Raw genomic sequence first — 18,227 nt, 5'->3', positions numbered from 1 at the left:
AATTAAATCCAACTGTGAAGATTAGAATGTATGAATTTTTCTTCTGTCCTCCAACCCTTTCCCAAGGGCTCAGAGTTCAATGGTGGAATATATGTTTGGCACGCAGAATGACCCAGGTTCAGTGCCTACCATCTCCAGATGAACATCACAGGATGAAGAAACAGGGCTGAGAATAAGCTGTGCTTGAGGCTTTGGAGAGGGTTTGTCAGTCAACGTAGACAATACTGAACAATAGTCTCATCTGGGTTAGCATAATTTAGCTTCTTATAAGCAGCATGGATACAGATCAGCTTTAAAATATAACTTGCTACAATCTTGTACTAATTCTTACATTTATATGTCATATCTATAACAGTGTTAGTTAAACTGTGGGTCTAGGAGCATTCCACGAAGTTGAAAAAAAGAACTGAAATAGTGGATATTAATTGCATATGCAGGTATTCCTGGAAGTAGTGTGGAAGGAAAAAGGTCATTTGGATTGTGTCTTGGGTGATGAGAGACATTCAGAGATTCTAGGGCCTGAGAAAGAAGTAGCAGTAGGAGAGTCTCTATGGAGGGAAGAGAAGACTGTGAAGCAGGTGTCAAGCATATATAGTCCAATCTTAATCCTATTTACTTAAAAAGCAAGTCCAAATTATTTCAGTATGATTTACTCAAGAGTCCATACAGGACTGGAGCCAAATAAATGTTTGGTGCAGAACTTTTTCATTTTAGAGCTTCTCTCATCTCTATGTATAAAGCACTATCCTTAGCAGGGGTGATAAACCTTCCCCCCTCCATCCCTGAAGGACACATTCCTGGGCTAGGGGATCAGGGGATGCATACCAGTGGTGAATGGTGCTGGAGATAAAAAATGTAAATGTACTGTCTTCAAGTCGATTCCGATTTATGGTGACCCTATGAATAGGGTTTTCATGAGGATGAGAGGCAGTGACTGGCCCAAGGTCACCCAGTGAGCTTCATGTCTATGTGGGGATTCGAACCCTGGTCCCCCAGGTCATAATCCAACACCTTAACCACTACACCACACTGGCTCTGGAGATAGAACAGGTAAAAACCAGAAGTGGGCAGGGCCAAGGCCAATGTCGGCACACACACCAAACATTGTCCAGCTGTTTCCAAGCATCAGCTGCATAATGTGGTGGGTAGGGAAAGACTGCATAGAAGGTGAGGTGTAAACGTCACCTTCCCAACAATCCACTCTCCCACTGTTCAGTTCATGTTGGAGAAAGGGGGGTTGTGGGAAAAAGGCAGCTGTGTGGGGAAACAGCCACGTAAGGAGACTGTAGGGAGGGGCTCCAGAGAGGGCATGGACTGGAAGCCTAAGTGGGGAGGCCCTGGGGGCTACATTTGGCCCAGGGACCACCAGTTCCCCACCCCGACCTATGACTGTAACAAAGTTATCCAGTTTTCTATGCCTTATTATATCACAGTGGCTTTCAGACTACTGCTGCTTGTCTCTCCTTGCAACGTTCAGGCACAGGTGAGTGTTGGGTATATTCTAGAACATACTCTCAGTTTATGCAAGGAAACAATGAAGCCCATAGGCTTGTGTCCAGTACTCCGAGCACCCTAAAACATAAATCCTCTATAGTACACAAGGGTTTTTCTGCAGATGTCAATGCAGCAAGTGTTCCCTAAAGAAATAAAAGTTTGAAAAAACTCAGATCTAGAACAGAGCAACAATAAAAACAGAAAACAAATCAACAAGCATAAGGTCTAAGATGGAAATGTATAATCAGAGTCACTTTGTTTAGATTCTAAACCATGTAAGTTTAAAAGGAATATAAAGCGCAAACTTTTTCTGAAGAAAGTGAACCTTCTATTTATTAAATAACATACAAAACTCAACTGAATGGGGAATGATTGGGTGATGCCCTGACCAAGTCTGGCAATGAACCAGTACGATGACCAATTTCCTCTTCTGTTACCTGCTTAAACTATGCACCCCAAAGGTGCAACTTAATACTTTGATTGATCTTTTTGCCATCAGTGTAATAATCATCGAGAGATCTCCTACAGATGGAAAAAACAGATCAAGGTATTGCACTGTGCCTTATAAGCCTGTTAAAATAGGCAATTCAGTGTGGGAAAAAGGATTGAAAAGTACAACTTGGAATAAAAATCAGATCCTGACTCTCATGTTTATTCTATCAGAGCTGTCTCCAGGGCTTGCCAAGGTCTGAGTTGTAAAATTTATTTTGAATGCCAGGAACCTGTGAAGAAATAGTAAAGAGGAACTGACTGAACATGTGGAGTGCATTTTTCTCACCACCAAGTGATCAGGTTATTACTTTATTTAATATTACATTTTATTAGTTTATGGTGCCCTTCTTCCAAAGATCTCAAGGCAAAACACATGGTTCCCTCCCACTTTACCCTCACAACAACCCTGTGAGGTAGGCTGAGAGGTCAATAGTATACAGTCACCTTAATAAGTTTTGTGGGTATCTCCAATCTGAATCCAGTTTATGAAAGCTCTATTGGTGTGGTGTAGTAGCTCAGACAGGACTGGGAAACCTTTGGTATTCCAGATGTTGTGGGATTACAACTCCCAACATCTCTAATCATTGGCCATGCTGGTGGAGGTTGATGGGACACATAGTCCAGAAACATCGGGAGGGCCATAGGTTTCCCTTAAGCTAAGAGAACCAGGAAATTAAGAACATAAGAAGAGCTTGCTGGATCAGGCCAGTGGCCCACCTAGTCCAGCATCCTGTTCTCACAGTGGCCAACCAGGTGCCTGGGGGAAGCCAGCAAGCGGATTGCCAGTTTAAGTCTCATCTCTGCCACAAACTTGCTAGACAGCCTTAAGCAAGCGACTCTGTCTCAGCCCCACCATGAATAAGACTGTTGTAAGGATTACATCAACAGAATATATGTGAAGCTCTCTCAACACGCAAACTCCCCCCCCCGACCACCTGAAAATTGCTGAAGGTCTTTGTGGACAACTTAATGATTTTTCTGCCTATTGTAGCAATTGTAATGCACTGTTCTAGATGCTGTATGATATTTGTATTTTATTACCTTTATTTCTTATTTTATTGTATTCCATAGAATCCAAATTGTAATACAATAAAATAAATAAAAGCCATTAAAATCAGTATGAATATTAGACGTGACGGATATGTTGTCTCCTTTCTTCAGCCACAAATCCAGACACTGCAGACCACCTGAATGAAGCTCACAGAGCAGTTTGGGAATCTCCACTCTAAAGCAGTATACAAATGCCAAGTAATGATCTAGAGTTTCAAGTTTGCTAAGGCATTGCCACCTGTTCTGACTGGAGTATAGGATGCTGCTTTACACAGAGTCAGACCATTTAGCTCAGTATGTTCTATTTTACATTAACTGGCAGTGGCCACAAGTCTTCCTCAGCCTTCTTTGGAGAGCCAAGGCTTGAATCACAAAAGCATGTGCTCTGCCACTGAGCTACAACACTCCCACTGTTCAGTCTTCACTTGCCAGGTACTAGGCTAACTAAAGTGATCTTAATTCTGCACTTATTCCTCACCATCCTCTTTCACCTGTTATCTTCCCTCACAACTGCATCCTGTACTACATCTCCCTAAGCTCCCTCATCCCTTCTGCTTTCTTCTCCTCTCTAAACTTCCCATTCTTTGCCAAAACCTGTCCTCAAATCTTCTGGTATTTTCCCTAATCCCCCCCTTTCACTTCCTTTTTCTTACACTTCCCAGAACCCCATTCTACATAATCTTCTGAGCCATTTTCCTCTATTATCACAGCATCTAAGAGTGAAATCTAATATACACTTACCTGGGAGTAAGTCCCATTTAACTTAATGGAGCTTACATCTGAGTAGGCATGTATTGGATTGTAGCCTAAGGGTTTGTAGTGGCCTGTCCCATATTGAGAGAACAAGAGCAGCTTTCCAGGGGAGCTCATGTTCAAAGTGAGATGTGAAGTTGGCTCTTCCAAGCCTTATTTACTGCTAACATTTTTCCCCTTCTCATACGACTCCAACTGGACAAGCACCTGTTGGGTATTCTTTAATTTGGATTACTGCACAGCAGGGGGTTGGACTTGATGGTCTTAAAGGCCCCTTCCAACTCTAGGATTCTATGACCTACAGGTGGTCTCCTACCCAAGCATAGACCAGACTCAGACCTGCCTTGCTTCAGCAAGGCGGCTTCTTCAGGCACCTTTGAGAAGGGCTCTTTGGAGCACCAAATCAACACCAGGCCAGAAAAACGAAACTCTCTTTGATTTCCCAGACCCCATTTCTCCTCACCCTCTCTTCCCCTTCTACAATTCTGTGGCCCACTCCCTCCCCCCCACATTTAATTCCATCCTGGATATCCCACCCTTTTCTTATCCCCATTTCCAGTCTCACTTATTTTCCGCTGTTTCCGCCCCCCCAATGACCACTTTTCACATGCCTCTCCCAGTTTCTCCTCACACACACACGCACGTCTCCCCAGAGCCCTTTCCCTCTTTTTTTCTTCATTTATCACCCCCCCAAGACCCCTAACTCTGCTCATTTACCCTCCGTTTTTCTCCTCAGGATCCTTGCCCCCTGTTTACATCCTCTCTAGTGCCTCACTACTGTTCCCTTCCTCCTCTTTTTCTCCCTTCATTTGATTTCTCCCGCCTTTCACCCCAGAATCCCCCTCAGGGATCAGCAGCAACAGGAGCCGCCATTTTCCCCACCGTTCTCTCGCCCCCTTCTCCCTTTGCTCCCCCCGCCCTATGATTTCCACCTCGTAGCCTTCCCCGCCGAGGCAGGGGCGAACTAGGAAACCCCGTTTTCGAGACTGGGGGTTGAGAAGAGAGGGAAAAACCGGAACGCAGTTACTCTCAACTACTGCAATATTCCTCCGCGTCGCCGAGCGTAAAGTAATCCCGCACAAGCGCTCGCTGTTTTCTGATCTGAAAAAGCCGTAATCCTTGACATTCGTTACGAATTGATTTTTTAAAAAAACATATAAACTTAAGGATCCTTTCTCAGGCTAGATGGTGGAAGGAAAGTGCTGGTGCTGTGGTGGGCTTGTTTCCGCCACCCGTAAGTTGCTGATTTCTATACCCCTCCGCAACGAGAAGAGGAGGGAGTAGTAAAAGTAGTCCCGGCCAACGGGAGGGATATATAAAGGAAGCGCCGCGGAGGCACTGCCTTTTCAGTTGAGGAGAGCGTGGTGACTAGAACATGTTAGGCGGCTCCACGGACTATAGCAGGTAACACGGGGCGGGAAAGGGTAGTCGAAGTGGTTCAATCGGGGAGACTAAGCGGAAGCGTTAAGGTGATGGGTGAAAGGTCTGTGATGGGAAAAGGGTAAGAAGCGGGATGCGTGACGGTCGCCGCCGTACTGCCTTAAACGCCACCGCGGCTACTGTCCATTTCTTCTCCCTCTTCCTAGATCGAGCCCCCCCTCTTAAAATATTACTTTAGCGTTTTTAAACGACGAGGCAGGCTTTTTCTCAACCTCTCTGTGATTCCTCAAATGATATGGCCCGGATGGCTGGCTGGGAAGGAACTAGAGAAGCTTGGCAGTTTGCCCTCTTTTCCTACCGTCCATTTCCTCTCCCCGTGACTCAACCGCGCTCTCTAGCGGCATGTGTCGTTCTTAGTGCCGCACTGATAGGTTCGAAACGGGTCTTTTTCATTCCTCCCCCCCTTTCCTGGAAACCACGTGGTTTCGCCCAAGTAGCGAGCGGGAAGCTCCCCAGTGTGTATTTCTTGGAAGAGTCCAATTTAAACCAGTAACGGGGGGAAGAGGGGAGAAAGAATCGGGAGGGGTGGGGCTCTCAGGCCTTACGTTCGCCGGCAGCCTCGTCAATCACCGGTGTGTTCGCGACTTGCGTAATCGAGTCTCGGGGTGGAGCTCTCGCGAGAGTTAGGCGGCTCTTGGTGAGGGAGCTGAAGAAAGGAGAGAATACACAAATTAGCTGACAGGTCTGTTGCTAATATATTCTCTTCCCCCCTTTCCCAAACTTTGTCCTGAGGTCCAGTACTGTCTTCTCATAAAATAGGTCTTTCATCCTGAAGATAAATCGAGCAGTCTTCCTCCCACATGTATGATAGAAGGCTTCACTTTCAGCACAAAAATACCCCCCAAAAAAATATCGTAATGCTTTATTGTTGATAGGAATCTTAATAGTTGTTGCTCTGTGCCTTCAAGTCAGTTACGACTTACGGCAACCCTATGAATCGGTGGCCTCCAAGAGCATCTCATAATTTTAATAGGGCTTGCCTTTATATGTTAGAATGCAGGATCAAGTATGCTATAGCAGTCCTTGCTATAGATCAGTACCTGTTCTGGGAGAAATTCCTCAACTTCCTTGTAGGGGTGCCTCACATAGCATTGAAAAACACTTGGGAACAGTGATTATACATGTGAGGGAGAGAAGACAATATTAAAATTGGTTGTTATATGCCTTTTCATCTTCCTCAGGTGAGGCTGTTAACGTACTAAACCGTTGCCTGGCCGCGATAATGGATTGGATGGGAGCTAACAGACTGAAGCTTAATCCAGACAAGACCGAGACGCTATTAGTGAGTGCCTTCTCTGCCCAGATGGTGGATGCTCACTCTGTTCTGGATGGGGTTACACTCCCCTTGAAAGAACAGGTTCGTAGCTTGGGAGTTCTTATCGACTCTTCCTTGTCTCTTGAGGCTCAGGTAGCCTCAGTGGCAAGGAATGCTTTCTACCATCTCCGATTGGTAGCCCAGCTACGTCCCTATCTGGACAGTGACGACCTCGCCTCAGTCGTTCATGCTCTGGTAACTTCTAGATTGGACTACTGCAATGCGCTCTACGTTGGGCTGCCCTTGAAGACAGTTCGGAAACTACCGTTAGTCCAGAATGCAGCGGCCAGATTGTTGACGCGGACAAGAAGGTCCGCTCATATTACACCCGTTCTGGCTCGTCTGCACTGGCTTCCTATTTGTTTCCGGGCTAAATTCAAAGTGCTGGTTTTGACCTATAAAGCCTTGCACGGCATGGGGCTGCAATACCTGGTGGAGCGCCTCTCCCAATATGAAACTACCCGTACACTGCGCTCAACATCTAAGGCCCTCCTCCGAGTACCATCCCATCGAGAAGCTCGGAGGGTGGTGACTAGAAATAGGGCCTTTTCGGTTGTGGCTCCCGAACTATGGAATGGTTCCCCCATGAGGTGCGCCTGGCGCTGACGCTGCTATCTTTTCGGCGCCAGGTGAAAACCTTTTTATATTCCCAGGCATTTTAATGCGTATTATTATATGTATTGTTGTATTTTGCTACTGTTTGATTATTTTTGTTTACCTTTGTTGTTTTGATTCTATTGTTTTATTGTATTTATATATTCCTGATTGCTTTATTTTATGTACACCGCCCAGAGAGCCCTTGGGCTTAGGGCGGTATATAAATAAAATAAATAAATAAATAAAATTACGACTTATGGTGATCCTATGAATCAGCAACCTCCAATAGCATCCGTTGTGAGCCACCCTGTTCAGATCTTGTAAGGTCAGGTCTGTAGCTTCCTTTATGGAATCAATCCATCTCTTGTTTGGCCTTCCTTCCCCCCCCCCCCAGCATTATTGTCTTTTCTAGTGAATCATGTCTTCTCATTATCTGTCAGTTTCATCATTTTAGCTTCTAGTGATCTGGTTCAATTTGTTCTAACACCCAATTATTTGTCTTTTTTGCAGTCCATGGTATGCGCAAAGCTCTCTTCCAACACCACATTTAAAATGAGTTTATTTTTCTCTTATCTGCTTTTTTCACTGTCCAACTTTCACATCCATACATAGAGATTGGGAATACCATGGCCTGAATGATCCTGACTTTAGTGTTCAGTGATACATCTTTGCATTTGAGGACCTTTTCTTTCATAGCTGCCCTCCCCAGTCCTAGCCTTCTTCTGATTTCTTGACTATTGTCTCTATTTTGGTTAAAGACTGTTCCAAGGTATTGATAATTCTTGACAAGTTCAGTGTCCTCATTGTTAACTTTAAAGTGGCATAAATCTTCTATTGTCATTATTTTAGTCTTTTTGACGTTCAGCTGTAGTCCTGCTTTTGTGCTTTCCTCTTTAACTTTCATCAGCATTTGTTTCAAATCATTACTGGTTTCTGCTAAGAGTATAGTATCGTCTGCATATCTTAAATTATTGATATTTCTCCAGTGTTCACACCTTCCTCTTGGTCCAATCACGCTTTCCGTATGGTATGTTCTGCACATAGATTAAACTAATATGGTGATAAAATACATGCCTGTCACACACTCTTTCTGATTGGGAACTCGGTTTCTCCATATTCTGTCCTTGCAGTAGCCTCTGGTCCAGAGTATAGGTTGCACATCAGGACATTCAGATGTAGTTTTTCATGATCTACACAGAAAGGCTTTGCTGTAATCTATTTTGATAAGACTGCATTTCCTGGGATTCTTGGAATTGGGATGTATATTGAAAGCTTCCAATCTGGGCCATTTTGTTTTCCATATTAAAATTGGAGAGCAGCCTTTACTTGCATTTTGAGCCACCGTATAGGGAAGCAATATATCTGTACATCTAAATTTATTTTTTGAGGTGACTCACAACACATAAGAAATAGCCTGCAATCTGCTTGTGGATTTCTTAGGTAGCCAAACACTTAACTAAATTTCCCTTAATTTAGAAATCACTTGGCAGGTGCCTGCATGTAGCACATCCTGTGAATGGTCATGTGATCACTACGCTAGTATCATGCTATATCAACGCTATGAGCTGGGTATCTCTTCCATTTGATGCTGGTGCTGACATAGTGTGAAAACTATGTCTTGGATCTTTAAAAAAATCCCCATTTAAATTAATGTTTAGTGTACCATAGTAACCAAAGTAAATTTTTAGCAATAAACCAAGAAATGTGGGTGCTAGTCCTGAATTCTGAATATGTTTCCCTGGGTGCAGAGCGTGTTATACTTTCATATGGTTGTAGGCATACTATGCTTACAATATGTATCTACCATTAAGCAGATGGGAACACAAATAATAATTTAATCCCCAGTTCTTTTGAAATAACATTGATTTCAGGTCTTTAAAAATATATTAACTATATTGTGCAGTTCTATAGCTATATTGATGGGGTGGGGATGTGGCAGTTCCAGTGTTGCTAACATAATGTGCTCTGGAATAGCATTTGTATCAGTGTTAAGTTGCATCTTTGGAAAGCTCCCTCTTAGTTTGGTTGACAGCTTTGGTTGTTTTTTAACAGAGACCATGGCCCAGAGGGAATGGACCCCGATGGCGTCATTGAGGTTAGTATTTTATTGATAGTTCCTTTACAATGTTTACAGGGATGAGGAGGAGTGAAGTAAAATGTATTTAATTCTTGCAGAGCAATTGGAATGAAATCGTTGACAATTTTGATGATATGAACTTAAAGGAATCCCTCCTCAGGGGCATTTACGCTTATGGTTTTGAGAAGCCTTCAGCTATTCAGCAGCGTGCTATTATTCCATGTATCAAAGGTAAGCAAGTAGTCACGTGTTTAATATTGGCAGGTATTTAGTACTGTTCTTAGTCTTGAGCTCGCAGCCTTGGGGTGGAAGTAAACACATCTTTCCTTGAAAAGTGAGATGATGGTATACCATCTTTCGGGACTGACCTGAAATGGAGAGAATTTGTTAACTGCTGATCACTTGAAAAGGAAATTACAGTTAAACTGAATCCTTGATGTGTTGTGTGGGAGCAGTAAATATCTATCCTTTTTTTAGGGTATGATGTGATTGCTCAAGCTCAGTCAGGTACTGGCAAGACAGCCACATTTGCTATTTCCATCCTGCAACAGTTGGAGATTGATCTCAAGGAGACCCAAGCACTAGTATTGGCCCCTACCAGAGAACTGGCTCAACAGGTATTGATAGTGTAGTTAAAAGCTGCTTACATGTTGCATAGGTTTCAGGTTTCACAACTGTAGGACAGTTAACATTATTTGCAGGTAACTTGTTGTCTCTGGATTGTAAATATGAAAATGGGCCTTTGTCCCACTAGCTTTTCTCTTTTAAATATATGGAGAAAGGTCAGATGTGACAATGGGCTGTGCTGGGATGAAGTTGGGTAACAGCTGTGAGGAGTGATGAAGGGGCATATTCACAAGTCCAAGTGATACTAGAACAATTTAATATGAATAGAAACAAATGTCCTTTCCAAAAAAGGCACTCCTAGAATGCATGCAGTTGTGCAACATGGAAACTGCAGTGTGCATGTGATCAGTTGATTTTCTCTGTATGTAATTTGTACTGTGTGTGCTTCAGTCTTTTAATTTTTTTGAACAGCTTTTTGCAGTGCTACACACTTCTGTTAAAGTCTTTCTTGTAAATAGAACACTGTATATTGTGATTAATACATAGGCCAACATAAAAATCCCATAGAATTGTACAGTTTGGCACAGTACTAAATTCTTACTAGGGGCTAACAACTTAAAATTTCCTTGGAGACAGTTAGAAGAAAAACAGTCCTCTACAATACCTGTGAATTTAGCTGAGATACCATTAAACTAGCAAACTTGGATTCAGTTTTGTATAATTTTCCATGAAGACTAAACAATACACTAGAAATGAAATTAGCCTTTGAGCAACAATCTATAAGTTCTCAGTTCAGAAGTTTTTGCCAGAGTTGTGTGTTAAATATAACATTACCAAGGAATCAAAAGGAATTATCTAGTCTTAAGAAAGCAAATGAGCATCTGTGGTTCTTTATGTTGATATGGCAAGCTGTTGGATATGTGATACTTAGACATGTATAAAGAACTTGCTACGTTCTCACCTAATCTGTTTGCGGGTCATTGATTTAAATGTTGATTAGTGTAAAAGTAATACCCCTTTCTTAAAGTGACATGGCCCAGGTAGTTTAGGCTATTTTTAAAAGGCCGTACAATGCTTCTACATCTGTGGTGACTAGTAGCTATTTATTGTTTTGATGTAGAGCCAAAACCAGACTACAGTTGTTGGTTAGGAGCATTTTACTATGTTCCTTCACAAAACCAAGGGTCACCTGGACATAGGGGAAAAAAGTATTTTCTCTAGTGGAAAACTACCTGACTGAGAGCAGCTTCAAATGTGATGAGTTTCTTATGCACATAGCATTTGTGGATAGGAAATGCTTTGCAAGCTGCATGTAGATAATCAGATACTACTTGCATGTGTCTGGCACCGCACACAGCATAGATTCATTGGGAAGCTGTGACCAGTGAAATTGAATCTAGCATCCCTTAACGACATTCTAACTGAGACTTAATTATTTCAGATCCAAAAAGTTATTCTGGCACTTGGCGATTATATGGGTGCAACTTGCCATGCTTGCATTGGTGGCACAAATGTTCGCAATGAGATGCAGAAGCTGCAAGCAGAAGCTCCCCATATTGTGGTGGGAACTCCAGGACGTGTATTTGATATGTTAAACAGACGCTATCTGTGTAAGTAATGAAGTACTAATTAAACATCTTTGAGTGGTTAAGTTTGAACAAACCTTGATTAAAAGACCATAAGTTGTTAAATTCAAGAATAGGCAAAATGTTACAGATACAAATTTAAGAATATAATATACAAGTCTACAAGATGGCTGAACTGATAGCTTTGATTTTACTGCTAAAGAAGAAATCAGAAGTTTAATTTTGAAGTACTCTTGCCTTTTAATGCTTCCTTCTAGCACCTAAGTGGATCAAAATGTTTGTCTTGGATGAAGCAGATGAAATGTTGAGCCGGGGGTTTAAGGATCAAATCTATGAAATTTTTCAGAAGTTAAGCACAAATATTCAGGTAAATTCATGCTTGTACTAATAATAGTCATTAAAGATTGGCTGCATTAGAGCAATGCAGGTAAAGTTACAATGTAGCTGTGAAGTGCTGTATTGTCGTTCCCCCTGCACAAAGCAAAATTGTCTCTTCTATCTTTGTCTGCTTTGATTCCACAGCAGACAAGGACGCTTGGTTTCATACATTAGTTCCTTGTTGTCCAGTATCTGAGCAGTGTTAGACAGATCCACTTAATGAAAGTTTTCTGTTCAGGTTGTGTTGCTATCTGCCACTATGCCAATGGATGTGCTGGAAGTGACCAAAAAGTTTATGAGAGATCCTATTCGTATTCTTGTGAAGAAAGAGGAACTGACCCTTGAGGGTATTAAGCAATTCTACATTAATGTGGAGAGGGAGGTAAGGAACAAGTTAAATAATCTTGAAAGCACTTCTTGTTCAAGCACAGTGCTAAAACTACAGAAGTTGGGGCTGTGTCTTGACTTCTGTAGTAATGCTAGCACGGTACACACAAGAAGAAGAAGAAATGCACTGGATCAGTAAAAGACTTGGGTGGACCTCTTTCTTAATGTCCAGTGTCCTAGTCTGGAGACTTGGTGCAACACTAGTTAATAATCTTGAAACCAGGTTTTATGGTGCAGCTCAGCTGCTAACTTGGACTTAAGATAGTCATTTTTAACATAAACTTTGGAACTTTACACAATACTTTGCAACTTTTTCCTTTGTTTGTTCATGACAACTTCTTTAACTTTACAGGAATGGAAGCTTGATACTCTTTGTGATTTGTATGAAACTCTGACCATTACGCAGGCTGTTATTTTCCTCAACACAAGGAGGAAAGTAGATTGGCTTACAGAGAAAATGCATGCACGAGACTTCACTGTCTCTGCTTTGGTAAGAGTTGATACTGAAGATACATTGCATGCTGTTGTAATTAATAAGCATGATTGCCATGCGGTTGGAAGTAGCACTCCGTAGCACTCCTTTTGTCCTAGTTACATAATAGCGTATACTTCAATGGTAGAATTGCTGGGTTGGAAGAGAGACTTAAAAATCCACCTTGGTTGTCCTTTTTGCTTAACTACATTCGGATATGTTTAACTCTGCTACTATCTCCAGGCCATGGCATATCTTTCTATTACATAAGAACATAAGAAGAGCCTGCTGGATCAGGCCAGTGGCCCATCTAGTCCAGCATCTTGTTCTCACAGTGGCCAACCAGGGGCCTGGGGGAAGCCCGCAAGCAGGACCCCAGTGCAAGAACACTCTCCCCTCCTGAGGCTTCCGGCAACTGGTTTTCAGAAGCATGCTGCCTCTGACTAGGGTGGCAGAGCACAGCCATCACGGCTAATAGCCATTGATAGCCCCGTCCTCCATGAATTTGTCTCATCTTTTAAAGCCATCCAAGGTGGTGGCCATTACTGCATCTTGTGGGAGCAAATTCCATAGTTTTAACTATGCGCTGAGTAAAGAAGTACTTCCTTTTGTCTGTCCTGAATCTTCCAACAATCAGCTGTGAATGTCCCCAAGTTCTTGTATTATGAGAGAGGGAGAAGAACTTTTCTCTATCCACTTTCTCAATGCCATGCATAATTTTATACACTTCTATCATGTCTCCTCTGACCCGCCTTTTCTCTAAACTAAAAAGCCCCAAATGCTGCAACCTTTCCTCGTAAGGGAGTCGCTCCATCCCCTTGATCATTCTGGTTGCCCTCTTCTGAACCTTCCCAACTCTAGAATATCCTTTTTGAGATGAGGCGACCAGAACTGTACACAGTATTCCAAATGCGGCCGCACCATAGATTTATACAATGGCATTATGATATCGGCTGTTTTATTTTCAATACCTCTCCCAATTATTGCTAGCATGGAATTTGCCTTTTTCACAGCTGCTGCACACTGGGTCGACATTTTCATCGTGCTGTCCACTACAACCCCGAGGTCTCTCTCCTGGTCGGTCACCGCCAGTTCAGACCCCATGAGCGTATATGTGAAATTCAGATTTTTTGCTCCAATATGCATAATTTTACACTTGTTTATATTGAATTGCATTTGCCATTTTTCTGCCCATTCACTCAGTTTGGAGAGGTCTTTTTGGAGCTCTTCGCAATCCCTTTTTGTTTTAACAACCCAGAACAATTTAGTGTCGTCAGCAAACTTGGCCACTTCACTGCTCACTCCTAATTCTAGGTCATTAATGAACAAGTTGAAAAGTACAGGTCCCAATACCGATCCTTGAGGGACTCCACTTTCTGCAGCCCTCCATTGGGAGAACTGTCCGTTTATTCCTACTCTCTGCTTTCTGCTTCTTAACCAATCCCTTAAAATAAAATGTGGCCACTAGTAGCAGTATCTGCATTATTGAAGGGACAGTTTAGCAATGAGGCCATATGAACCAATAAAGGAGCCCATGGATACTTAAATGTGTTGGTTAACATAAGCATTTTTTATCTGTACAGCATGGTGACATGGACCAGAAGGAGCGAGATGTTATTATGAGAGAATTTAGATCAGGATCAAGCCGTGTCTTGATCACTACTGATTTATTGGTAAGCATCTGTGATCGCTGCCCCTTCTTTGTGACTGTCCAAGGCTGTTTTGTTCAGTGCAGGTTATTGTAACCTGACCTACTCAAGCTGTTGGAAGAGTAAAGACCATGCTCCACTATGGACTTGCATAATTGTAGTTCATCACTTAAACATGGTCAACAAAACTAAAAATGCCTTGACCCTAGAGTAAGTTTCCTTGTCTTACTGTGTTGCCTTTATTTTCAGGCTCGTGGCATTGATGTGCAACAAGTATCGTTGGTTATAAATTATGACCTGCCAACCAATCGTGAAAATTATATTCACAGGTCAGTTGAATTTCCCCTTGTTTCTGACTTCAGAAACTGCACACCCTCAAAACGTGTCTTGCTTTCTTCCATTATATACTAGTGCGTGTGGATGTGTGAATGTAGTGTTGTGAAGATGGGAGGGGCAGAGCTTCTTGGTTAGCCAATGAAACAAAACAGTGGGAAAACTTAGTTGTACTAGAACTTCAGCAATTTATGATCAGCCGTCAAGACAGAGCTGCTGAACGAATGTTCTGTGGCATGTGCTGTGGAATCTGGAGAAGTTCAGAGATTCTGTACTGTGTGTATTGTGATTAGGAAAACACTTTCAGAGGTTTAAGCTGTTAAAAGTTGCTACTAGCTTTCCTTTCTTAGATGTAAATATTTTGCCTATTTCACCTTGTTTTGTGTTGCTTTATTGGAAGTTTCTTTGTGCCAATACCTTCACTGCTGCTCTTTGGTTCTTCTTACAGTGGGATTCTTTCTCTGGTGTCCTCTAATAGCTTTCAGTTCATCTCCCTAAGCTTAGCTATCTATCATAGTGGCTCTGTCCCTAAATGAAGTAAATTGTACCTTGTTACTTGATGTAAAAAAATACAGGAGTCGCTAGCCCAGTTGATGACGAGATGGTGCTCAGAAACGACGTTGGCGTAATTTAGGACGTGGATTCGTAAGCGGCACACTGTTAGAGCGAGTTGGTATTTATATACTTTTCTTTTGTAATGATTGTTGTGAGCTATGTTTTGTTTTAAAATCTCTTAATGGCTTGGCCAGGTAAAAGCAGAGGTTGTGGGTTTTGTCTGTGTATCTACTGTGTGCCCTGTAAATGATTTTGCAAAAGCTAGTTGTTCTGCCAAAAATGGTGGTAAGTTTTCCCACTGAATAAGCTTGTTATGTCTTTGAAAAATTAAATGTAATGTTTGGCTATAAGGGATTTGATTTGGAAAAAGTCATTCTGGTTAAAATAAAATATTTTTTGTAATTTGTAGGCTGACATCAAGCTCTGTCCATGTTCAGAAACAGATAGTGTGAGATTAGAACTTTTTGTCAGAGTTCTCCAGAAATGTGAGGGAGAGTAAATAAATTAAAAGTTATGCTGAGAGTAATGTGGCTTGTCTCTGCAATCAGACCTGCAGTCCTTTCTGTAGTTGGCATTAGTCAATATTCAAGAGAGTAAAATATCTTACATATGCCTTTGGTACAAAAATAACAGTTCTATAACGCAGGCATCGTGATAAGCAACATTAATCTGCCAATGAGTACCACTTATAACAATTTCTGACCCTGACAACAGGCTATTTAAATTTAATTTAGAAGTAGGCTATTCATACTCTTTTTCCTGTTCTGTGCAGGATTGGCCGAGGTGGTCGTTTTGGCAGGAAAGGTGTGGCTATAAACTTTGTCACTGAGGAGGACAAGCGGATCCTTCGTGATATTGAGACTTTCTACAATACTACAGTGGAGGAAATGCCAATGAATGTGGCTGACCTCATTTAATCCCTGGGATGAGATGTTTTTGGAATGCAGTGCTCGCTGTTGCTGACTAGGCGATCCATAACGTGCATTGTGCTTCTTTCTTGGGGGATACATTGAATCTTGTCTCAATGCTCATTACGGATCAGAAATACAGATTTTTGATAAGCAAAGCGACATTTTGTCGTGAGCTTTTGCGGGGAGAGCCTTTGGCTTTCTCCTCTTTAGGGTTTAGACTGTTGGGGTTGGGTGGAAAGTCATGGGGTCTGTAAATTTTTTCTTTATTAAAAATTTATTTCCTAGTTCTGTAGAAGTGGTTGTGCTAGATGTTCTTTATCATTTAATAATTTACTTATGGACTAAAAGGTATAAGTGCTGCATAAAATCAGCCAATTATGTTAAACTGGCATACCTACCTTTATTGACTATTATAGTTCTATATTAGCCTAAATTGGCCTTTCAAAATTACTAAACTTTTATAAAAGCATTTAAAATGCATTTTTGTTTGCTATGTATTTATTGAATAAAGTATTTAATTAGTGTTAAGTGTGATTTGGACCCTGTTGCTAAACCCCAGCAAACAATCATTAATATTGTCTTAGTTAGGGTTAAACCCATTAAAATTGCCATATTGCACATGTCTTAATGAAGTTTGAATGTTCAATAAAATAATTATATATTCACTTGACTGAGTGAACTGGAGACTTTTTGCAACACTGGGTGACTAGTCCCGGGGTAGATGAACTTCTGTGTCTTGTGAAGATCCTAGGGCAATTTACCTAAATTGATTTGTTAGACATTGCTACTTCACATCAGGGTTCTTGGTGGGCATATGCCTTTATAATCCTGTGTTAAGTATTCTGGTGCGAAATAACCTGGTTGCTGCTTTGTAACTGAACAACCCATTTGCTTCTGCTTGTTCAGCCTGGGACCAGCTATGTGACTCATAGGGAAAAGCCTTATTTAGTCATGGTCAACATTATCATTTTAAAAATAGAGTATACCAGCTAGCAGTCTGCCAGAAGAAAGTAAAATCCTGCAACCTAAGGAACAAATAGCAAAATGGTCTGGGGGTGTGGTATAGAGGACAGTAATCTGCTGTCATACCTGAAGATAAATAGCAAATAGAGGTATGCTAGCAGTTATTAATGAATCACTGCTAATGTTACATTTAAATATAAGCATGCTAGCACTACACTTGGATCTTTAAACGAAATAGGTGCCTGTGCCACAGTTGTGGGAAACCTCTGTGTCCCTCCAGCTGTTCCTGTTACCTTGGTACTACCAGACCTATTGAATTGGGAGGCATATTTACATGCAGGCTGCACTAGCCTGGAAATTAGGTTCCATTGAATTTAATGGGACTTACGAGCAGACATGCATGTGACTCTTAACATTACATCTGTGAAGTGTACTATTTATTTATTTTATTAATTTAAAATACCGCCCAAGGGCTCTCTGGGCGGTGTACATAAAATAAAGCAATCAGGAATATATAAATACAATAAAACAATAGAATCAAACCAACAAAGGTAAACAAAAATAAACAGTAGCAAAATACAATACATATAATAATACGCATTAAAATGCCTGGGAATATAAAAAGGTTTTCACCTGGCGCCGAAAAGATAGCAGCGTGGGCGCCAGGCGCACCTCATGGGGGAGACCATAGTTCGGGAGCCACAACCGAAAAGGCCCTATTTCTAGTCACCACCCTCCGAGCTTCTCGATGGGATGGTACTCGGAGGAGGGCCTTAGATGTTGAGCGCAGTGTACGGGTAGTTTCATATTGGGAGAGGCGCTCCACCAGGTATTGCGGCCCCATGCCGTGTAAGGCTTTATAGGTCAAAACCAGCACTTTGAATTTAGCCCGGAAACAAATAGGAAGCCAGTGCAGACGAGCCAGAACGGGTGTAATATGAGCGGACCTTCTTGTCCGCGTCAACAATCTGGCCGCTGCATTCTGGACTAACGGTAGTTTCCGAACTGTCTTCAAGGGCAGCCCAACGTAGAGCGCATTGCAGTAGTCCAATCTAGAAGTTACCAGAGCATGAACGACTGAGGCGAGGTCGTCACTGTCCAGATAGGGACGTAGCTGGGCTACCAATCGGAGATGGTAGAAAGCATTCCTTGCCACTGAGGCTACCTGAGCCTCAAGAGACAAGGAAGAGTCGATAAGAACTCCCAAG

The 18,227-nt window shown here is 42.0% G+C and overlaps 1 protein-coding gene and 3 non-coding genes across 6 annotated transcripts; all 4 read left to right on the top strand.

Moving 5' to 3' along the window:
• The first annotated feature begins 4,106 nt into the window (after nt 1–4,106).
• EIF4A2 (eukaryotic translation initiation factor 4A2) lies at nt 4,107–16,721 on the top strand. Of its 3 annotated transcripts, none has more exons than XR_009764125.1 (12): nt 4,107–5,193; nt 9,194–9,236; nt 9,317–9,449; nt 9,696–9,835; nt 11,227–11,395; nt 11,629–11,738; nt 11,988–12,131; nt 12,489–12,626; nt 14,192–14,281; nt 14,507–14,586; nt 15,166–15,259; nt 15,918–16,008. XR_009764125.1 is itself a non-coding variant. In XM_061637416.1 (11 exons), exons 1-11 carry the CDS (start codon nt 5,165–5,167, stop codon nt 16,060–16,062), a joined length of 1,221 nt encoding a protein of 406 aa, XP_061493400.1. In that variant the 5' UTR covers nt 4,107–5,164; the 3' UTR covers nt 16,063–16,721. The 3 variants fall into 3 exon arrangements, 1 of the variants encoding a protein (XP_061493400.1); XR_009764126.1 differs by having other exon boundaries at nt 15,166–15,263; XM_061637416.1 differs by lacking the exon at nt 15,166–15,259 and having other exon boundaries at nt 15,918–16,721.
• LOC133389902 (small nucleolar RNA SNORD2) lies at nt 9,551–9,622 on the top strand. The gene has a single exon (XR_009764209.1). It is a non-coding gene; the product is annotated as a small nucleolar RNA SNORD2 (small nucleolar RNA).
• On the top strand, nt 11,793–11,920 carry LOC133389885 (small nucleolar RNA SNORA63). Its single transcript, XR_009764192.1, has one exon. It is a non-coding gene; the product is annotated as a small nucleolar RNA SNORA63 (small nucleolar RNA).
• Nucleotides 12,161–12,339, top strand: LOC133389898 (small nucleolar RNA SNORA81). The gene has a single exon (XR_009764204.1). It is a non-coding gene; the product is annotated as a small nucleolar RNA SNORA81 (small nucleolar RNA).
• Nucleotides 16,722–18,227: the final 1,506 nt, after the last annotated feature.

Source organism: Rhineura floridana, chromosome 7 (genome assembly GCF_030035675.1).
Source record: "Rhineura floridana isolate rRhiFlo1 chromosome 7, rRhiFlo1.hap2, whole genome shotgun sequence".
NCBI classification, from domain to species: Eukaryota; Metazoa; Chordata; class Lepidosauria; order Squamata; family Rhineuridae; genus Rhineura; species Rhineura floridana.
The sequence above is the reverse complement of the archived record's forward strand: the minus strand, read 5'-3'. Positions and strand labels throughout refer to the sequence as shown.